Below are 17,585 nucleotides of genomic sequence, written 5' to 3' on the forward strand. Positions count from 1 at the left end.
GTAGTGGGTGGGTGGTGGGGGGAGAGGGGGGGGGGGGGGGGGAAAAAAAGATGCAAAAGACAGGGCATTAGCTCTGTGGAAAAGTCACATATAGAGCTTTATGTCAATGACCTTTCTTGCTGTGCCTCACAGAACATGAGTTTTGGGGCTGCCCGTTGCCTCTGACTGGCCCTGTTGCTAGTCAAACCTTCTTTGTGTATTTTATCCAGAACTCATATGCACAGTGTTGTTATTTTTATTTCTTCTAAAGCAATGAAAGTCATCACCATCTACATTTGGGAGTGGGAGATTTTCTTTGTGACTTTGCTGTATGTACGACTAGCACCTATGAAATAACAGGTTCAAAAACAAGCTACAAAGCCTTTAAGTAGTGGGTGTATAATGATATGCACCATGTACAAAGAATGTTTTTCACACTGTCCAAACTAACGCTTAAAAACCTTGCCTTTGAGGTAGGCTGGTGATGTATGGCCAACATCACCTCAGAGCAAGGTGGATCTAGCTGAAGAACTGAAATGACTGGCCAAAAGCCATGCAATGAGTCAAGGCACGATTAGCATGTCACGATTCATCACAGGTAGCCCAGCACCCAGAGTGCTGGCCTACACTTGTCTCCCACCTCAATCATATTGCTAGGTGCTTAGTCCCACCCGCCCAGCTATTGTGCTAGTGTCTGTGGGAGTAATGTATATATATATGTATGTAAGAAATCAAGGTGGTTTTGATGGAGTCCTCTCCTTTAGCTGTATCTCTCTCCAGCTCAGTAATGTGCAAAGTCAGAGCCTCACAGCATTTCAGCATCCTGTCATTTGAGGGAAAGGCTTTCAGAACTATATATCAATTCTTTCCATACCATTTTTTTATATCCCTCTGCATGACATTTGCTGCAGGATTTTGAAGATGTCTTTAAATGAATTTTTTGTTTGCATTCTGTTATCTATTTGATTACTCCTTGAAGGCTCACTTTGATGTCTCCCTATGCAGTTCTTCCATGTAGAAATCTTTGCCCCTATATAAAACTTCTTTACCTCAGACAAGGAGAGATGTCCCCTCCTGCAGCCTCTGTACATCACATCTCAGTAGGCGGGTCATCTCATTGCTTACACATGCAACTAAGAATGTAATTCCCTATATAAAGAGCTATGGTTCATACTATGTAGCCTTCCCAAAGGGTCAACTTTACGTAAGGATGCAATTTTACTATCATCCCATAACTGGTCAGCACTACTAGGACTTTCTCCCTATATCACACATTTTTAGCGCTTGTAATACAAACTTTGATGTGAAATTAATTGCAGTTTAAAGCCTCCGTGGCTTTCAAGTACATGACTGGAAGGTATTGATCAGATTTCTACATAATTGGAATTTGCAGAGTCTGGCAGCAAAAAGGGAAGGTTAATTTTCATTAAGCCAGTCCCTAGCTCGATGTCATTAAATGGGAATGTATGTTCTTGGGGACTGGCTTTTTTTAGTCCTGAGCATGATGTGACTGTCTGGGCCTCCAGCAGCTATCACAGCTCTAATAATATAGTATAACATCACCACACTTCAGTGAAGTGCTGCTTTGTAAACACCACATGCAATATTTATTCATTTCTTTATACTTCAGCCTCCTTGTTACCACTTCATAGCCTATTAATAAATGTATCAGTTCTCCTGATTCGTTTTCTCCCAGCTTGGTGTTTGCCGATGACCTCAGGCTGCATAAGAGCACATGCTAATTTGAGCAAGCCTCTCTGTGGCTTGCTTCCATTACAGAAGAGTGTATTAACTCTTGGATTTTTACTGGCTGCAGAAGCTATGTGGGTCAATAGGAGAGAAGAAGGATTTCATTACCAGGCAAAAGAAGCAACTTTTCTTTGCCTTTTCTGTCCATCTCTTGTGCTGTGGCAGAAGACATGGTGCAGGAGGTGGGACCTTTTCATTGTCCCAGGCACACTGGGTACGAAGGTAACCCTAGCTGAGATTTAAGCAGTACAGATAAAAGCCCAGTTCTTGGAAGTAATGACTGGCCTAGAGACTGGGTAGCTCTGAAGGTTTTCAAAGCACTTTTCATTAGATATCAAAGAAACATGAAACTTAAAAATCCAGATTTCATCCAAACTTTAAAAAAATTAATTATATTTCTGTGTGTAAAACATACTCTCTCCCAAGAAAACAAATGCATGAACTGAGGCTCATTTAACCTAGGCCTACTCATACCATCTATTTTTACTTGCTGTGACACAACCTATTTGAAATTTTAGCCAACAAGATCTAAACTCAAGAATTTGACTTATCTCCACTGAACCAAACATCAAATTAAATTCTCAAAATAAATATTAAGAGGCAAGTATAAAACAAACAGAACGTGGTATTTCTTCATACAATGCATACTTGAGCTGTAAAACATTCTTGTCTAGGAAATTGTAGATGGTAAAAATTCAATGGGTCCATATCAAAAGGCCAAATTGATGGAAGAAATATTTTTCTAGACCTTTTATATATATATATGGGCAACAAGTCTAATTCAGATAGTCTTTGTGCCACAAATAGCTAGAGACAGGGAGGGAATTCATTATGTTGTTCAGTCAGCATTTGTAGGGTACATCCTCAGCTCTTTTGCCAGGTGATATTCAAGTAGTTTACATGTGTTATTTCCAACAAAATGGTTAGAATAAAAGTTTTTACTAGGGATCAATTACATTTTCTGCATGTGGTTCTACTCACCTTTCACCTCCAATATGAGATTAGGGTCTATTGACTTACACAGTACTTTTATTTTCAGTATATTTTCAGAGCCCAACTGTGCTATTTTAAACAGTACAATTTAATCCAACAGAAGGAAGTCCTGTGGTAAACTACTTGTTTATATCTCATTTCTCAAGCTATCATTAGCATTCTTTTTCTAAAATACATTTGGCCTAGCCAGTAAAATGCTTTATAAATGTTTGGTAGGCGATAGGCACATTTCTTTAACACTTCAGTAAATGTTTCCTGCTTTCAGATTAAACCAATTGCTAGAATATTACTACATACTTTGGAAGCGCTGACTCAGAACTGCAGTCTGGAAAAGTCTCTGTACACCTCATTTGTACAATTCATTCAGCCTCGACTGACCCTCCCATCTGCAGCCTGCACATCAGAATGTCATTTTGCCAAATACCTTGAAGTAGGGAATCACATCTTCCCACGAGCAGCCAGGGATGCAACTGCAGTCGAGCTCTTCCTGGGCTACCTGCTTGATCTAAGTGAGGCATTTATCACCCTTAGCTGGGATTCTCCAGTGATGGCATGTCAATGCAAATGGAGCCCAAAGATAACAGACACCAGTAAATGTATGACATTTACTATGCATTCCCTTTCTGAAAGCTCGCAGATTTTTTGAGGCATGTCTGACTGTGACCATGCCTGTATGCCAAGTCCTGGTCATTAATGCAAAAGGGAGTTTGCCTTTCATTGGAGAGCAGGAATTTGGCCGGAGCTGTGCTGAAATGAAAGTGCCAGAACGTATCATAACCACCCTCTAGAAGTCTGTTGAAGATATGGTTAAATACCACACTTTTTAGAGTCCACTGTACTGCACACTTCATTCCAAGTAGGTTTTGAACTCCTATTCAAATATGCCTTTGGAGACCAAATGCCCTGTTCAATGTCTCAGGATAGCACTAAATACTCTCTCTTGCCTAACTCCTTTACTACATTCATCTGAAAGTTAGATCAATCCTCATCAAGGTAGCAGTGGCAGAAGCATATGTAGCTGGAGGATGAGGATTTCCAACTGATAAACTAGGGACCTAACAATTTTCCCTCTGTTGCCCAAAACAGCTCCTGAACCAAGCTGCAGAATGGAAGCTCCAGGCCAAAATGTTAAAGGAACAAGAGACTGTCCTGCAGGCACAGGTGAAGTAGGAGAGGTGATTGCATGGTGTGCCTTTGTTTCCCAGTTTTTAACCCATGAGGCACATTCCAGGTAAAGTATCCAAACTACTTGCTATGTATTCCTTCTAGCCTCATTCTACATCCCATAGACTATTGCAAAGGAAACAGGTTATTTTCAAGCCAACTGTAAGGTAACACCCATACTGCAAATCATACTGGGGCATGTGAGTAGTTTCGTCTGGAGAAGAGAAGGTTCTGGGGACACCTTATTGCAGCCTTTCAATATTTAAAGGGGGCTTATAATACAGATAGCGAGAGACTTTTTTTACCAGGGCCTGTAGTAATAGGACAAGGGGTAATGGCTTTAAACTGAAAGAGGGTAGATTTAGATTAGATATAAGGAAGAAATTCTTTACTGTGAGGGTGGTGAGGCACTGGAACAGGTTACCCACAGAGGTTGTGGATGTCCCATCCCTGGCAGTGTTCAAGGTCAGGTTGGATGGGGCTTTGAGCGACCTCATCTAGTGAAAGATGTCCCTGCCCATGGCAGGGGGGTTGGACTAAATGATCTTTAAAGATCCCTTTTGACCCAAATCATTCTATGGTGCTATGATTTATGAGTGTTTACAGTACTCAGCCACACAACAACGTGTGTGCCTTGGCTTGATCATTCACTATAACTACCCTTCAAGCAGGTTTCTAATCCAGCAAGGCACTGGAGTACACACGTATCATGAAACATGTTTACCACACTGGAGCTGATGTGCGCATGTGCTTTTCTGGACGGGGGTGTGGAGGCAGCATTTTCATTAACTTTAGCAGGAATTCTGCCTACTAAGGGCTTATACAAAGGGGTCTCAAGGATTTCAGTGTTTAGTTGGAATTTGAAACATTCAATAAAACAAAATTACTTGCCAAAGTTACACTAAGAGTCACACTGGAATGAAAGGCAATAAAAACAAGAAACAGGCAGTATATACTACACTTCAAGAGCAATGCAATGATTGACCTTGAATACAAGTGAGAACATGACATGCTGGACTTTCACACTGAAAAGAGACAGCATCAGTAGATTTTCCTAGACTTACAGAAACAGCCATGTAGGTTTATCTTCTTTGACCTGTCTGTGAGAAAGGTTCCCCCCCCCAGAGCTTTGGGGGAGGGGGGTGTCAGTCCTTCAGCACCTCTGCAGCTGCCCATCTCCTCACCCATCAGGAAGCCCCCTCCTAGCCCTTACTCACAGTTGTTCCAGCTCCACCTTTGTAGATAGTCCAATTCCTACCTGTTGAGCAGTCAAGAAAGGCTAGTGTTAAACTGATAACCTAGAAACACGCTAAGAGGGGTTTGGTCCTTCACGTGTTTTTTCAAAGGCTAAGATAAGCTGGTAGAGCACTGAAGAATATCACATAAACTGCTGCTGATACCAGTTTGACAGGTTCTGCAATCAAACCTCAAAGGCCTCCAGCTGAGTCTATCCTGACTGCAGACCTGCTCCCAATTTTCTCAGGGAGGTTTTAATTAAACTTTTATGTTCAGCCAGAAAGAGTTTTGTATGCAGGCAGACCTCTGTAGCCAGTTTAATGAAACTGAAGGTATTGATAAAAGCTAGAATATATTAAGCATACATTTGAAATGGTAAAATTGTTTTTAGAAAAATCCAGTCAAACAAGTCTGCAAAGGCATTGATAATACATGTGCCCCTTGCAGACTTGTGTATACAAAAATTAAGTGATCCACTTGCTGGAATGAAATATGCTGTTAGGTGTTCTGCTCAAGTGTGAGAGCTCTGTCACTTACACAGCAGCCTCCATTTGGAATTACTGGGAATAATGACATTATTATTATTATTGTTGTTGTTGTTGTTATTGTTGTTATTGTTGTTATTATTATTTCCAGTATGGTAGCACTGAAGGGCCTCCCTCATGGACCAGATGCCATCGTGCAATGTGTTGTGCAAGTGCAGAACAGAAAGAGCATAAAGAGGTCTTTGATGCAAACAGCACAAAAGAACAAATAGATATTAACAGAGGAACACCTGCATGGAAATTATGAGAAGACATTGGTCAATGAGATAAGGAGAAGCCATAATATAGCCCTCACTGCCTGCTACAGTGGGTGAGATACCACTCCATTTTAGAGGAGGTGATGAACACCCACTGCTTCCTTGAGCCAGAAGGAATCAGGGGACATCAGCTTCATGCCACCCTTTCTCTGGGCAGCACAGTGTGTCTGAGATGGCCAAATCCAGCCCTTCATATGGTGACAGGGATCGGGCACCAGCTGAGGGAATACACCCAAACCACAGTGGTGCTTCCCAGGACACTGCACATCCTCCCCAGGCATATTGCTTAGGTGGACTTTTTTAGCTTTGTGCTTTGAAACAAAGCAAGAAGATGAAAGTCAGCCGAGGCCTTTAATTTTTGGTAGCCAGTGTAGTGCAATCACTGCACTATGGCAACTGAGAAGAACATAACAGGGCCGAAGGGGTATCCTTGCTGTAGCACCCTTGCGGCATGGCAATGCTGAGATGCCCCCCACTTCCCAAAGCCTTGCACTTCCAAGTTCTCACCTGGCAGCAGCGCTGCCTCCCCTCTGCCTGCCCACGCTGTCAGGGGCACTGGGTGGGTGGTGGGCAGCAGCAAGCGGGTCCTCATCTCCCTAACTGTGGAGCACAAGTGCATGCTCCTAGTGAGAGACAGCTCTCACAGCCTGTTCCCAGGCACTATGGAAACATTCAGTTATTATTCAAATTTTGTAGAATCATAGAGTGGTTTGGAACAGGCCTTAAAGATCATCTAGTTCCAAGCCCCCTGCCATGGGCGGGCCCCCCTTCCACTACACCAGGTTGCTCAAAGCCCCATCCAACCTGGCCTTGAACACTGCCAGGGGTGGGACATACACAACCTCTGTAGGCAACCTGTTCCAGTGCCTCACCACCCTCACAGTAAAGAATTTCTTCCTTACATCTAATCTAAATCTACCCTCTTTCAATTTAAAGCCATTATCTCTTGTCCTATCACTACATGCCCTTGTAAAAAGTCCCTCTCCAGCTTTCTTGTAGGCCCCCGTTAGGTACTGGAAGGCTGCTGTAAGGTGTCCCCAGAGCCTTCTCTTCTCCAGGCTGAACAACCCCAACTCTTCACAGGAGAGGTGCTCCAGCCCTCTGATCATCTTCATGGCCCTCCTCTGGACTTGCTCCAAGAGGTCCATGTCCTTCTTATATTGGGGGCCCCAGAGCCGAACGCAGTGCTCCAGGTGGGGTCTCACGAGAGCAGAGTAGAGGGGGAGAATCACCTCCCTCAACCTGCTGGCCACGCTTCTCTTGATGCGGCCCAGGATACGGTTGGCTTTCTGGGCTGTGAGCGCACATTGCTGGTTCATATTCAGTCTTTCATCCACTAATACCCCCAAGTCCTTCTCCTCAGGACTGCTCTCAATCCACTCATCGCCCAGCCTGTATTTGTTCTTGGGATTGCCCTGACCCATGTGCAGGACCTTGCACTTGGCCTTGTTGAACTTCACGAGGTGTGCATGGGCCCACCTCTCAAGCCTGTCAAGGTCCCTCTGGATGGCATCCCATCCCTCCAGCATGTCAACTGCACCACACAGCTTGGTGTTGTCAGCAAACTTGCTGAGGGTGCACTCGATCCCCAACAACTTAAATTGCAGGAGCTATTCTTGGTGCTATGGTACTGCCTAGGGCCCCAGCTGAGATCAGAGCTTGCCCTGTTCAAACCTGAAAGGTTTTTAATCTAATTAAACAATAGGCAAATGTTGGAAGGGAAAAGCAGAGACAGAGAATTGAAGTGAGTTTTTTTAAGACAATGGCTCTGGGCTAGGACCCCCGGTTTGCTGGCTTCCATCCCTGCTCTCTCGCCTGGCTTCGGGATGCTCAGGCATTTCTCCTTAGAGCCATGATGTCTATTCCCAATGACTCACTTGGTATCATTGTCCCGCTTACGCTGTGGCACTCGGGCTGCTAAAACAAACCCCTCTGAGTTTCTGTTTATGCATAGGTCACAGCTTTGGCTACAGCCTAGTATAAATACACACACACGAGCTCCATGTCAGCTAGCTCCGATATTGGCACCACAGAGCTCTGCATGGATTAACCCCCCAGGCCTTCACCCAGCTCGGCAGGGAAGGGCTGCAGCCAGTGCCGTATTCACAGCCACTGAGACCGTAACTACCTAGTTTAAACTTAGTGCGGGCACTAAGTACATCCACAGTACACTGCAGTTATGGCCGTGACAAGGGGCATAATATCAACTAGCCAGAATGAACATAAAACATAATATAACCATGTCTGATTTCAAAATCAGAATTAAACCCAGCGCACTATTAGCGATATTTTCTAAATTGTCTTTTCCTCAGTAACTGGAGAGTAGTCTCAGGGGAGGGGGTGCGTTAGCTGGCACCACACAAAACAAAAGCTCCTAGCTAATCATTTAGTCAGCTCCCCGCCAGTGCGGAGAGGGCAGCTAGCCTCCAGCCAGATGCCTGAATACTGCAGGCTGCTCTTGAACGTCCCATTGCTCTGCGCCCACCCTGCCTCAGCCACTGCATGTCACACCAATGACTCTTTTTCTAACGAGAGCTGTCAGGCTGGACAGATGAAATGTCCGATCACCTAAACACTGCTGAGGGTGCTCTGGCACCAGAAGGAAGTGGATGAGTTGGAGCTGGTCTTCTTTTCCAAAGAGCAGATAACCATGCTTTATCTATATAGTGTTCTGCATGATTTTGGAGCTTTGAAAGTGATTTTCCTACCCAGAAAAAAATGGAAAAAGCAGAAAACAAGAAAATCTTATGGGAAAACTAACCTCAGATCTTTAGAACTTATTTTTTAAAAAAACATCCACAGATTTTAGATATAAAAATATGGTTTACTGACAAAATACAGCCACAGGTGAACTTTCAGGTGGCTACCAGGTGTAAACTGATAGCAAAATATGGAGCCCTAACAGTCTTAAATGCTGGCACATTGCAACAGATCTTTTTTCTGCTCTGCTTCACAAAGTGAAGTGAAACTGGCAGAAAAGGCTGGCAGGGGTTTATTTTCTCTGCCTTTGCTGGCTTTGCCCGCAGCTGCAGTCCACACGCAGGCTACAAAACAGAGCTGACAAGGTGCCCTCGCAGCTCGCTCAAGCCACGGTGCAGGGATGCAGCTTGAAGGAATCCAGTGCAGGATCATGGCGGTGTGAAACGAAGAGTGGGCTTCGCTCAGTGCTGGGGCTACCCTGCAAGCCAGATAACATAGGAAGGGACCAGAAATGCTCCTCTTCAACGGTGCAGTCCAGTGAAGCACAAGTGCTGACTGGTGCAGCTCCTGGCAACAGCCTGAGCCACCAAGTGGGGACTGGAAAGATGGAAGAGGGGAAACTGTGGCTGCAGCATGATGTGGGGCTGCCTCTCCCCCCCAGCTCGCTCAGACATCAGAAGCAGCATAGCCGGGGTAGGACCCAGCTCCCAGCCTGGCTTGTTCAGTAATCAAGAAGGCAAGTAACCAGCTGGGCAGCCAGGCTGTACTCAGCTCCTCTGCTAAAGCCTGCCAGAGCTTACTCCCTCAGGTTGAAGTTGGAGTTTGGCAATGTCTGCATGGTGAAGCAAGGCTTAGAGCTCAGGCACAGCTCTGACCACGCTGGCTCTCACCTTGAGTTAATCCCACTGCCTGGTCCTGCACAGCATCAGTGGTCGGACCAGCACAGGTTAGTCCCTGCCCATGGACATGGCCCAGGGGTCACATTATTGTTTTCCATTCTGTAGGTCATCCTAGGAGTCCTTTCCTGTAGATGTCGGCCACAATTGTACAAAAAAAAGTGTACAGGGCTTGTGAGGAAAGGCAGGGACTGGAAAACTTTGCAGACTTTAATGCTGCCCTCTTGAAGTCTCCACAGAGTTACCAAGGGAGATGTTTTCACAACTCTCCACTCCTAGGGAATTCTTTTGCTTCTGGCCACCCTGTGTAGAGACCTCACAGCTGCAACATTCAGGATAATAGGGCACCTATAATTCCCAGGTCTTTTTAAAATCACGGGCCTGGGTCTTTCTATTCTTCCTCAGTTTACCTTTCTGCAACAGAGGAATCATAAAAGTTTGCAGTCTTAAAAAGATGCAGAGAGTTTCAGTTCCCTGAGGTTTGTGCTTCATGGTCTCGAAACAGAAGCTAATTTCCATATCCAGACACAGTACTTATTTTATTATCTTCTACCAAAGTAGAAGTTCACCATCCCTGAGACTCTGAAATTACTGTGGGGTTTTTTCTCTGTTACTGCAGATCACTCTCTACTCTGAAAGGTTTGAAGAATTTCAGAAAACATTGACCAAAAGCAATGAAGTGTTTGCCACGTTCAAACAGGAGATGGAAAAAGTGAGTAGCAGCTCATACCTGAACCCAGTGCTTGAGACTTTCCTTTTAGATTTTGATATTTCTCACTGCAATAATTTTATCTGAGACGGGACCATTTCTGCACATTTTGGAGAACAATCTCATCAACATCCAAATAAGATCTGGGGCACATTCGGCCACTACTGACAGCAGCTTAGACTTCAGCACTGCAAGCTGAACATTTCACACTCTCAGCTAAAACTGAGATTGCCCCTAATAGTAAATATGCCTAATGTGTAGGTTGGATATAAACCCCTCAGAGATACCAAAGGGGGAGTCTGGAGCAGGATTTGTCAGCCTGTGTCTCCAGGAGTGCCCAGAGCCTCGTGGGTGACTGTCAGTGCTACAGAAAGGTTGACACAGGCTACACATCTTCCCACCGGAGCGCATAGGCAGAGCTGAAGCCCACCAACACCATCCCACCATTAAGCCCAAGTGACTGTTTCCTTGCAGCTGGTGTACTTATTTCCTGTAATGAATGGGAGTAAAAAACCAAACACACCCACATGTTGTACCCACTTTCATAATAAACAATGTTCTGCTCTGCCACCGGGGCCCAAAATCCCGGTGCCCTGATGCAGGCAACCTCTAATGATCTTCACAGAGAGTTCAGTCTGCAGAAAACCAAAGGGAAAGATGGTGCTATTTAGCTACTGGTGTGTTTTGGAGGTAGTGTAGAGGTGACTAATCCAGAGGGAACTTCCTTGGCAGTGCCGGCTCAGAAGATACAAGCCCTTCTTTAACTTCCCAGCAATCTAACGCTGTGGTCTGGTAAAGGGACAAACAGAATATGCCACCTTTTCTCTGCCTTTTATTTTTGTGACAGTTTGTACTCTGGGAGTTGGCTATACTTTTAACCACATAATCAACTGGTTCTACTTTAGGACTACAGACTGGAGGCTGAAAGTTATATGGCAGCTACTTAAAACTAAATCCATCCCTTAACATAAATTATTACTTAGCACAGCCACTACAGCTGCTGGTAGCAGAGTTATGAGGACAGCCAAAGACCCGAATAAAAGGGCTGCCCTAATTTCATCTGCAGCATGGAATTCCTGTTGTGATTCAGCTTTTTCTCCTGCTTCTATAGATGACAAAGAAAATGAAGAAGTTGGAAAAGGATACTGCTACATGGAAATCCAGGTTTGAGAACTGTAACAGAGCATTACTGGACATGATTGAAGAGGTGAGCAGTCTTTCTTCTCAGGATGCACCTCTTTCCCCACATAAAGCTTTAACTAGGAGATGAGATGACCTGAAACTGCCAGAAGTCAATGAAAAATTTGTTCTTGAATCTAAGGGTCTTTTTTTCAAACTACCTTGATAATTAGATATCTTTAAAGAAAAAGACAATCCCGACTGCTGGGGCTTTTAGATTGTGCAGAGACATTCATTACATCCATGAGAAACTGAATTATGTAACTGTGAATTTTAAGTAAGTGCTCTAAAAATGTGTGATTGTTAATGCTCTCACACAGAAGCAAATTGGCATTAGTTCACTTCACGCTACTTTCTTTCTGCATAAGAGCCTCCACCCAGGGTATTAATGTGCTCTAGCTAATGAACTTTAAATTCACGCCTTTCATTAACTTCCTGTGTAGGCAAACTCTAAGAGCCAAAAGCAAGTACTGTGGCTCACCATAGTTTTAAACATGCTGTCACAGGGGCATTGCAGAGGAAACTCATAAGCGTGTTGGAACTCGTTCAAATAAGATAAGCGGCTGCCTGAAATTTCACCCCAAAGTTAGACTGAACTCGGACCAGGTCTTTCTGGTTAGCTTTGTAGCTCTGTGCTATTGGCATTTCTATGGGTTTCTGTATCTCTTGTTTCCTCTCTGGATGTAGAAGCAAGAAAATGTTCTAATTCAGGCTGGTATTGCAGAACTTAGAAGCAAAATAAGCAAAAATTAGAATACAGCTTGTTTTCCCCCAAATTCACACCCACACCCACCAGAAGTCCAGGCAGACTTCTGTACGCACATCCACTATGGCCTTCCATCTCTACAGATCATCAACAGCTATTCCTGCAAATATTTTTGAGTGAAATTGATCTGAATCTGTATGGAGAATGCTAATACACTGCAGTAACAGGGGTGAATTTCCTCTCAAAGCTTCTGTACAAAAGACCATAGTTGTTGTAGAACAGTTGGTTAAAGCCAGCTACCTGGCAGAGTCCTGTGAGGGCTGCCTAGATCTCAAATTGTTTCCAAATTGCCAGTTCCACCAATGAATTGCATGCACCCAAACTCAGTTGGCACCTTTGTCTGATGTCTTTGACCACAGAAAGCCATGAGGTCCAAGGAATATGAGTGCTTCGTGCTGAAAATCCAGAGGCTAGAGAACCTTTGCCGGGCTCTGCAGGAAGAGAGGAATGAATTGTACAAAAAAATAAAGCAAGCACAATTCCCTGAAGAGGTGAATGGAAACGGCATCTTAGAAGAAGAAGATGACGCTGATACCAGCCCTTCCTCCTCTGAGCAGTCGAGCATTGACCTGCGCGCTACTGATGAGAGGATGCTGAAGGAGCTGGCTGAAGCTTTCAGGGTATCCCACAAGGCAGAGGAGTCCCTCCCAAGCAACAGCAGCAATCCAGAGACCTGTGACGCTTCAACATGTAGTGCCGTCCCGGTGCCAGAGCTCCCCTCCCCTCTCACCCCACGGTCAGAGGCCGGGAATCACTGTGAGCAGCCCAGCACAAGCACACCAACACCCACTGAGCACACGCCAGCACCCACCGAAAGTACGCCAGCGCCCACTGAAAGTATGACAACGCCCACTGAGAATGTGCCAAAGCCCACCAAAAGCATGGCCGCGCTCCCAGAAAGGGTGCCAACACCCACAGAAAATTCACCAATACGTCCCGAGAGCGTGCCAGTACCCACTGGGAATATGCCAAAACCCATTGAAAGCATGCCAGCAACCCCCGAAAACGTGCCAGCACCCACACAAAACATGCCCACTCCCCTTGGGAATATGCCAGTACCCACAAAAAGTCCACCAAAAGCTGCAGAATGTGTGGGTGACCCAGCAGAGCTGTCTGTCCAAGGTCAATCTGCAGAGCAAACAGGGGACACAGACATGGAAGCAGTGGATTGAAGACACTGGTGTGTCCAGGCTTGTCTTCCACAAACCACAGCTCTACTTTGTCCTCTAAATTGATACTTTTTTTTTTTTAAAGAAACAAAAGGTGGGTGCGAAAACACGCTCACATATCTGTAGGTAAATGTAATGCACTTCTCTTTGCTACCACTCTCCAGTAATAATGGGGCTGCAAATTTTGCTGTCCTTCATCTGCTTGAAGCATAATACTTTCTTAATGACAGGAAAATACAACAAAATTACAGGATCTTTTTTTCCCAGGCATAATGACTCATCTCATTCAGCAAAATAATTTTGAAGTGTTGAAGTTTCATGTTTCAAAAATCATTGTAATTCACATACATATATTTAAAGATTCATAATTAATTGTATCTATTTGTTATGACGTTGCATAAAAGATGGCCTACATGGACACACAGTGCTTTTAAAAAATGAGGTGAATCTGTAATTACAAAGTAAAATAGTGAAACCATCGATGTGGTCAGCCATATCGAAGCAGAGGTGCAATAACAAAAGGTGAATTTTTGTACAAGTAAACTACCACTCAGCACTGTGGCCTGAACACCCACAAGCTCTTAGCCTTACCTTGAATTGGTCTTTTCTGCTTCATGTTCCAAAAGAGGTTTTGTTTTCAACAGAACTGCAGGGGAGGGGAGATCTTTTCTAGATTCCTCATAAACTGATTGAAAACAGCAGCAATTTCCGAACTGATGGCAATTCCCAAGGTACGGGTCACAACTCTCTTTCTGCATCCAACAGAAACCTGCTAGTTTGTCATGCTATTTGGGATCAGGAGCCCAACAGAGGGGTTGACAGCTGTTTCCAGCTCACAAATGAGGTCGGAAATTCAGCAGTTGGTTGCAGATCCCAGCTTCTAGGCCAGGAGCAGAAAGCAGAGTGGAGCTACACTAGAAGGTACCAGGATGTATTCCAGAAGATACCCCTGAGATCATGCTTCTGAACGGTGCCATCTCTCCCCGTCACAGCCACACGAACCTCTTTGCCACAGCTTCCTCCTGGCCCTGCTGCATGTGCTGATGCTCCCAGAAGGGTGAGCACACTCGCCCGTCGCCCCGTTCATTGGAGTAGAGCACAAGTAAATAGACCAGATGCAAACAGGTACCAGGAAAGCAGGAATCCCTCTCACAGACACCTTCCAGGACTCGCTACATCCTCATCCCCTCTCTTGCCTAACCAGCTTTTCTTGTCTGCCTGCCAGCACACTGCTGCTCAGTAATGTAGCCACCTTGTCAGAAACTGGTTGATTCTGGCACCAAGAACAAAGATGAAGAAGGAAGGGGGTGGGAGACTGCTGGATGGTCTCAAGCAAGGAGATTAAGAAGGCTTTTTGGAAGAAGGTTAAAAAAATCCTGTTGGCACATTTCTTGTTTCTCATGCCCTTCCTCCGAATTCAGTCTAGGCCTTCTGGAATCTGAGCTGGATAGCTTAAGAATTTGAAATGGGCAATTAAACAAGATGTCCAGAGGCTGGAAAGGGAAATGTTACAAGCAAACCAACCCCTGTTTGTAGACGAATCCCAAGAAGCACCTGAAGACAGAGTGACTTACTCAAGCCAGAGATGAAATACAGGTGAACCAAGAGAAAAGACAGCATCTTGGGCAGACTGTGGGAGACTGTGGTCACAGAGTCCTTCCAGCGCACCACCCTCCAGAAGTGGGGTTTGAATATTTACTTACTGCCAACATGGCCCGCACACAGGTTAAGTATGTCTGTGTCTGCACTGCTTGCTCCAGCCTTTTCGAGAGCTAACCGTTGCAGCATACAGAGCGTGATTTGCAACAGTTTGTTTTGATATGGCCTTACGAGTAGCTATTACAGCTACAGTTTTCAAATGTGGATGCCTTATGTTAGATACCAAGACTGACAGGATTTATTTCATGTCTTTAATCACCTGAAAGTAGATCATTCAGTCTTAGTTACCTTAAGCTCCTTTTACAAGCAGTAGAGAAGAATAGGCATCTTTCAAGGACAAGTCATCTCATGGTAAGACTGGCATCCAAGACAGAAGAAATTACTTTCTCTCTGAAGATGCCATTTCTCTTCACTGATTCTAGAGCTAGCCTAAGACAGCTAGCTTAAATTTAAAATGTCTTTTATTAGGTGTCTAAATTAGGCAAGATGAATCCCATCAAATGTTCAGATTCCAAGCCCTAAGCGAATGGCCATCTCTGCAAACCAAGCCGGTTATGTGCCTGTGAAAATGTTAACCTATAACAAATCCTTATCCTAAGATAAAGAGTTATACTCACCTGATTTACTTTTTTTAGTTTCCATTGAATTAAGTCTGTAGAAATATAGTTTCTATTACAAGTTTTGTTTGTTGTTAGGGTGACCTTTAAAATTAATGCAAATTATATACCTGTTAATGTTTTTTTTTCTTTCTTGGTCTTGTTTGATTCTGTTGCCACTTTAGTAATTACCTGCATGAAACCAACTTCTTTTTCTTCAAGTAGACCCTTAGAATGCCTTTAATTGTTGAAATTTTCTTATACATTCAAATATTCAATTATATAATAATAATGGTCGACATGGCCTTGCAACTTTAACTGGTTCCATTTTGCATAATCATTATGGCCGCATCTTTAATTATATAATTGTTGCCTCATACCTTCCAACTTCAGCAAGCAGGGAGACAAGCATCCTACAGATAAAAACTTCCTACATAGTCATGATTGATTCTTACAGCATCATCCCTCATGAATAATTACACAGCCTTCTGGGAAAATCACTCCCACTCTATTACACCTTCCTCGTTTTGACCCTTTTAATTCCTGCATCTAAAATGGCACTCACATACTTGCAATTCCTATTACTCTGTGAGTTTCTACCCACATACCTGTTGCTTTTCTTCCACACCATCTACCAACTGCATTTTATCCCAGCAGTTTCTGCCTCATTCTCAGTGCATACATACAACACTGAAAGCACAGGAGAGTGATCCTGCTGACTTTTAGTTCCAGGATTTGGCCTCACGTGTTTGCAAGAGTTGGGAGAAAAAAATTGCAGGGAAAATTCTGGCTGATCCCAGGCTGGATAGAGCATTTAGAGTCAAACTATGGGTATGGTTTATGTGTAATCTCCTGGCCTATAGAGCTGTGGGAGACTGGAGTACCCTCAGTAGAGGCCGAAAATCCATACATTTTAACCACACACCTGTTTGTCATCCCTTGCATCAGACTGGCAGTTTAAACCACCATCACCATCACACATTTCTGTGTGTTAACCTACTTTCTCTCATTCTTCTTCAACATTAATTGCTGGCCTCCTCTTGCTCTCTTCTTGTCCTGGTACCCAATACAAAACTGCCTCTGCATGGTAGCAGTGTCCTTGTGAAAAGCCTTTGCGACTGCAGTCTGTACGTGAGCTCTGCTGCACTTCCCTCAGGTACCTCCACGCTCAAGACACAGAAATCCACTACGCTTCTGTGGTCATTCGGAGGCAGTAAGTAGCAGTGAGACATGTGTCTTCCCTGCTGTTCATCCTTATCATCATTGTCCTACTGATACTGCCAGTCTCATCAATCCTGGTGCATGCTGTGGTTGCTTCCTTCAGTCTTGCTTTTATTTCACAGTTATTCCCATACCACCAGGCACAGATTTGAGGGTGAGGAAAGGTGGTGATGGTAGCTATATCCTCCTTACTAAAACCATCCATTGCTGCGCTGCTTCCAAACCAGCAACAGCCTTTATTTGCAAAAGTTCCAAGGAAAGAACAAAAATATTTACCCTTTCTGCATGTCTGACCTTTGTCACCTCAAAAATTTAACAGCTCCCTTGCTGAATATGTAAAATACAACATTTTTCAATAACCCTGAGTTTATCCGAATGTGAGGGGATTTTCATGATGACAGCTATAATCACATCCATGATGCTAACATGACCCTCTCACCTAATTTCTGAACCCCGTGGCAGACCACAGTAATGATAAATCTTGTTGATGAGTGATTAGTAAGAAACAGCTGATCTGTTTCAGCTTAACTTTTCCCACAAAACTGAACAGAAGTAGACGCAGGCATGGAATATACAATCCAGATGACAGAACTGCAGCAATACTGCAAGTGACCCAGAACAGGGACGTATGGTAAAATACGGTGAAACTTTCATTATAGGTTTCACTATTAATGTCATCTTTAAATTCACTTTCTCAATCAGATTGCAATCAACCACATATGCAGTAGTCTCCGGATTCACACTGCCCCTCTCTCTTTGCAATGAAC

The 17,585-nt window shown here is 44.1% G+C and overlaps 1 protein-coding gene across 1 annotated transcript in view; it reads left to right on the plus strand.

Annotated features, from left to right (window-relative positions):
* The window catches only part of TXLNB (taxilin beta), a 29,889-nt gene extending 16,544 nt beyond the window's left edge, over positions 1–13,345 (plus strand). Inside the window, exons 6-9 of the mRNA XM_010574617.1 lie at positions 3,808–3,882; positions 10,139–10,231; positions 11,340–11,435; positions 12,533–13,345. Of these exons, the coding sequence (XP_010572919.1) occupies positions 3,808–3,882; positions 10,139–10,231; positions 11,340–11,435; positions 12,533–13,345 (1,077 nt within the window). The remainder of the gene's footprint in view (positions 1–3,807; positions 3,883–10,138; positions 10,232–11,339; positions 11,436–12,532) is intronic.
* The last annotated feature ends 4,240 nt before the right edge of the window (positions 13,346–17,585 follow it).

This window comes from Haliaeetus leucocephalus, unplaced genomic scaffold (assembly GCF_000737465.1).
Source record: "Haliaeetus leucocephalus isolate CR32 unplaced genomic scaffold, Haliaeetus_leucocephalus-4.0 Scaffold450, whole genome shotgun sequence".
NCBI lineage: Eukaryota > Metazoa > Chordata > Aves > Accipitriformes > Accipitridae > Haliaeetus > Haliaeetus leucocephalus.